General features: G+C 38.9%; 1 protein-coding gene across 1 annotated transcript; it reads right to left on the reverse strand.

Annotated features, from left to right (window-relative positions):
- Nucleotides 1-1,733: 1,733 nt before the first annotated feature.
- Nucleotides 1,734-4,241, reverse strand: LOC129872086 (uncharacterized). The gene is made up of 3 exons (XM_055946958.1): nt 4,026-4,241; nt 3,547-3,940; nt 1,734-2,410 (listed from the first exon to the last, which is right to left on the reverse strand). The coding sequence occupies exons 1-3, from the start codon at nt 4,239-4,241 to the stop codon at nt 1,734-1,736; spliced, it is 1,287 nt and encodes a 428-aa protein (XP_055802933.1).
- Between the last annotated feature and the right edge of the window lie 220 nt (nt 4,242-4,461).

Genomic DNA, 4,461 nt, shown 5'->3' on the forward strand with positions numbered 1-4,461 from the left:
CTTGGCCATGTCAAGTTTAATAACCACATTATCTCCAATTTTGGGTTTGTTTATGTTATGCATAATTTCTTGAGCCAACATAATGTTCTCAGATATGCTCCTTCCTTGGACAAATCCAGATTGATTATTAGAAATAAGATGAGGAAGGATGGGAGCCAGTCTGCTACTAAGGAGTTTGGAGATTATTTTGCTAGTAAAATTGTTGAGAGATATAGGTCTGAATTTAGATAGTCTGTTAGGATGTTCAACTTTTGGGAGTAGAACCAGACATGCATGGGAGATGTATTTTGGGATGTCATGTCCATTAAAGAAGAACAGAATCAGCTCCAACAGGTCCTCACTGATAATGTCCCAGCATACCTGGAAAAACTTGCCACTCATCCCATCAGGACCTGCAGCAGAAGTACCACTCATAGAGAAAATCACTTTCTGTAACTCCTCTTTAGTAGGTACCCTTTGCAACATGTGGTTTTGATTGTCACTGACCTTTCTAGGTATGTACTTAAGGAAATCTTCATTGATTTTCTTGTTGTCTGTAGTAAATATCTTTTCAAAGTGATGACATGCAGCCTTGGCAATTTCCTCATTTCCCTGAATAATATTACCCTGATCATCTTCAATTTTGTGAATATACAGTCTTCTCTCTGATGATAGCATGGAAGTAATTGGAGTTGGCATCCCCTTCCTTAAACCAATGGAGTTGGGTTTTTTGTTTGAGGATGGATTGCTCTATCTTTAGATACCTGATGTATTTGGCATTGATCAAATTCAACTGGGTTCTATTATCTTCGGAGTTATCACTGATTATTGCATCTTCAGCCTCTCTAACTTTTGTCTCAAAATCAGTGATGGAAGAGAAAATATCACCATATTCTTGTCTTGACCACCTACTCAGAGTGCTTCTCACTCTTTTCATTTTTTCCTGAAATCTTCTCATAGGATTTCCTGCAGTAGGTTTTCCCCAGCACGTTTTCACTACATCAAGGAAGCTATCATTATCAACCCAGCAGTGTAGGAACTTAAAATACTTAATGGCATTGTTCTGTCTCTCTGCACACTCCATGAATAAAGGGCAATGGTCTGATCCAGTGAAAGCTAAATGAGTAATAGTAGTCATAGGCATCATGTCTAACCACTTATCATTTACCATAGCTCTATCTAGTCTCTTCCAAATCCTGGCATCATTATCTATTTTGTTACACCATGTATACTTTGCACCATGAAAACCCAAGTCGATGAGTCCACAAGCTTCAATAGTACTTATGAATTCAAAACTTTTGTTCAGGTTGTAGGGTATGCCCCCAGCTTCTCTTCAATGCCAGTGATTACATTAATATCCCCTATGGTACACCATGGTTTGCCTACACTAGAATATAGCAGTAGTTTATCCCAAAGATCTCTTCTCAAATAATCTTTACATTTAGCATAAACAAAGGTTGTGAGATAGGTAATATGCCATGTAACATGTTTGATCTCACAGGTAATCTGCTGCTCATCCTGATCTATAATGGAACATGCTACATCTTTATTCCACAAGAGCCAAATTTTGTTGTTGGAATTATGAATAGCACTGTCCATATTAAGCTGAATTTTATGGGAATTGAGGTGTGATTGGTTTGAGAATGGTTCAAGAATTTCCATCATAGAGATATTGTGATAGTCTTTGAGTTTTTAGAGTCTATCCAGTGAACCCTGAGTATCAATACTCCTTGCATTCCAACATATGGTATTAATCATTGAGACTTATTTGATTTGGACCTTATTTTGATGCCACTTTTGCAAATAGCATTATCAGAACTTGTTGTGTCATCCTGTTGCTTCTTCTTCTTATTTTCTTGCTGACCCCTGGTAGAAAGAGCCCTCATTTCCTCCTCTTCTTTTTGAACCTCATCATATTGGTCAGGATCTTCCTCATCCTCAGAATGTGTGACTCTGTATTCATCTGTTAGTTCTTGTGGAGTAATTTCCTTGTTAAGGGCACATTTTCCAGTATCCGGTTTCTGAATTTGCAAAGCTGTCACATGGATGCCTGCATATTCCACCACCAGTACATCATGTAAGCTCTGTTGTTTTGATTGCATTTCTTTGATAATTTTCTTCTTCAACGCATCCCTTTTCTTCTTACTAAGGGCTAATGTAGACTTGTTGTTAAAAGCCTGAGGACTCTCATTTTGCCTTTTTGGATCAGGAGGTTCCTTATCCATTGTGTAGCAGTCCTCTTCTTGTTGTGAGTGTTCATTGTGCCTCTCCTTTCTGGTTACAGTTGTAGTAGTTACCTCTGTGGTAGCAGGAGCTCTAAAGTCTTTCCTAGGGTCAACCAAAGTACTTTCCCTCCCTCTGGTAACCCCTTCCTGCAAGTTAGTGGGTTCCTCCTGTATTCCCCTATCCTCACCTCCATAAACTATAACAGCTACATCATTCTCAATATTAAAATTATTGGGGGAGCCATGGGGCTGTGGGAGAGATAAGTCAATACCTGAATCCTTCATTTTTATAATGTTGCAGTCATCCTCAAGTGTATCATTTGTGTCAGCATTTAAACCAATAATGGGGACTTGGGGGTGTGGGAGAGATAAGTCAATATCTGAATCCTTTCTTTATCTCTCCTCTTGACATTATATCCTGTCATAGTATGTCCTTGATGCTTACAATAAGAACAGTATTCAGGTAAACCTTCATATTGTATAGCTTGCCATTTGCCTTTAGTGTGATCCTCTTCATCAATTCCTATCTATATATGTGGAGGCCTTTCCTTGGTGATATCCATTTGTATCCTTACTTTTGCAACACTGCCTCTAGTTTTTTTAAGTGATGCTGCATCCAGGTATAGGGTTTTACCAATCGGGTCTAAAAGGGTGGTTATAAACTCTTTATTGTAACAATGCCAAGGTAGTTCTGGTAGTATGACCCAAACTGGTACGATAGGAGTTTCCTCCTCGGGCCTGAAGGTTGGAGTCCATAATTGGAGTCGCATAAGTTGCCCATCAATATACATTTTCTATTTATTCCAAACTGAAATATGATCTTCCTCATTATCTAGATCAATGTAAATGTGTCTTGCATTGAAATGGGCAATTTTGACACCTCCGGTGAGTTGAGTCTGCTGAATAAAGCTTCTTCTGATAAGCTCTATCTTGGGCATTGTATTGGTGAATTTTCCTATTAAAGTATACTTACATCTAGACGCAAGTTTCACAAGAAAGTCTTCATTTTTATAGATTATGGCTGGTAGGCCCTGTCTTGTGGTGTAGACAGGGGGTGAAATAGTAATAGGCACTTCAGTTCTAGTTTGGTTAACTCTTAGTCTAGTCGCATAAGTTTGTATAACTGTGAATGGACTTGGTTCTGGGACAGAATCTGTTTTGGAGCTCTGCAACTGAGGTAGCTATTTTGGTTTTGTGGGAGGTTTGTCATTTGAATTCTGCATATTTGGTTTATACTGAGGGTTGTGTTTAACAAAGTTGGATGTTAGCTTGGTGAGATCATGAGGGAGTTGAGTCTTGTTAGGTGCTGAATTGTTATGATTAATCTTGGTACTGTTATTACATGCATCAATTTTTCCTATATTGTCCTGAGTATCAGTTTCTATAGCGATAGGATTCAACTCATTTTCACCCTTATTTTCCTTATTATTCTTAACCTCTTGTTGTACAGAAGGGGTTACCTCTTTCGACTTATGTTCAATCGGAATAGAGACACTCTTACTTGGATTGATTTGGATATTGCTCCTTGTCGTTTCTTCACTGTCGACATTCGACTGTTTCGAGATCATTTCCTGTGAGGCATTTCCAGCACCAGTTGATACGCTCGCCGAGTCCTCCACATTTTGTGTACCTATGTCGACTCTCTTCAAATTCAAGAAGTTCTCATCTGAGTTAGAGAACTCTTTATCAGAAGAACCACCCTCAGTATCCAAGTCACCTTGGGTATCCCAGATTTTCTGATTGGGAGTGTGAAATCGTTTGAGATTTGTTGTGTATCTAATTGTTTAGAATCAGACTCCACGTCATTACTCTTAGTTTCACCATTGCTTCTATTTTGTGACCAGGAGATGATTTTTGTGCCCAAGCCAGCTGTTCCTTCGAAATCTCTACAGGGGTCGCAACATTGTAGTCGATATACGAAGAGCTACGAATGGAATTAGGTGTTGATTCTAGTTGGGTCTTGTTCCTAGGTGAGAGACGCTCCTCTTGGACTAAGTCCGGTGGTCTGCAGAGTGCCACCGACGGCGTTAGGGCCATTCCGGCAGCTCTGTATGCTGTTGCCGTTTGAGTATTGTAGAGAGAAGGGAGAGTATTGTAGAGAGAAAACAAAGTATTTCATGTTAATTGTTGTTCTAGTTGTACATTGAACTGATAAGAAGTTTTTGTATGAGCTGGAGGGTTGAAAAGTGAGAATGAAGTAAATAAATTTATTGACTTCTATGAACTGTATGTATCTTGAAATGGTATTCCTTATTTG

This window comes from Solanum dulcamara, chromosome 2 (genome assembly GCF_947179165.1).
Source record: "Solanum dulcamara chromosome 2, daSolDulc1.2, whole genome shotgun sequence".
NCBI lineage: Eukaryota > Viridiplantae > Streptophyta > Magnoliopsida > Solanales > Solanaceae > Solanum > Solanum dulcamara.

Excerpts from the sequence above, each read along its gene's own strand:
- LOC129872086 (XM_055946958.1), bottom strand. The coding sequence starts at position 4,241 with ATGGCCCTAACGCCGTCGGTGGCACTCTGCAGACCACCGGACTTAGTC. Across the intron at positions 3,941-4,025 it reads GTCACAAAATAGAAGCAATG|AAAATCTGGGATACCCAAGG; the intron begins GTGAAACTAAGA and ends ACTCCCAATCAG. Across the intron at positions 2,411-3,546 it reads TATAGGAAAAATTGATGCAT|CTGTTATAGTTTATGGAGGT; the intron begins GTAATAACAGTA and ends AGAATGATGTAG.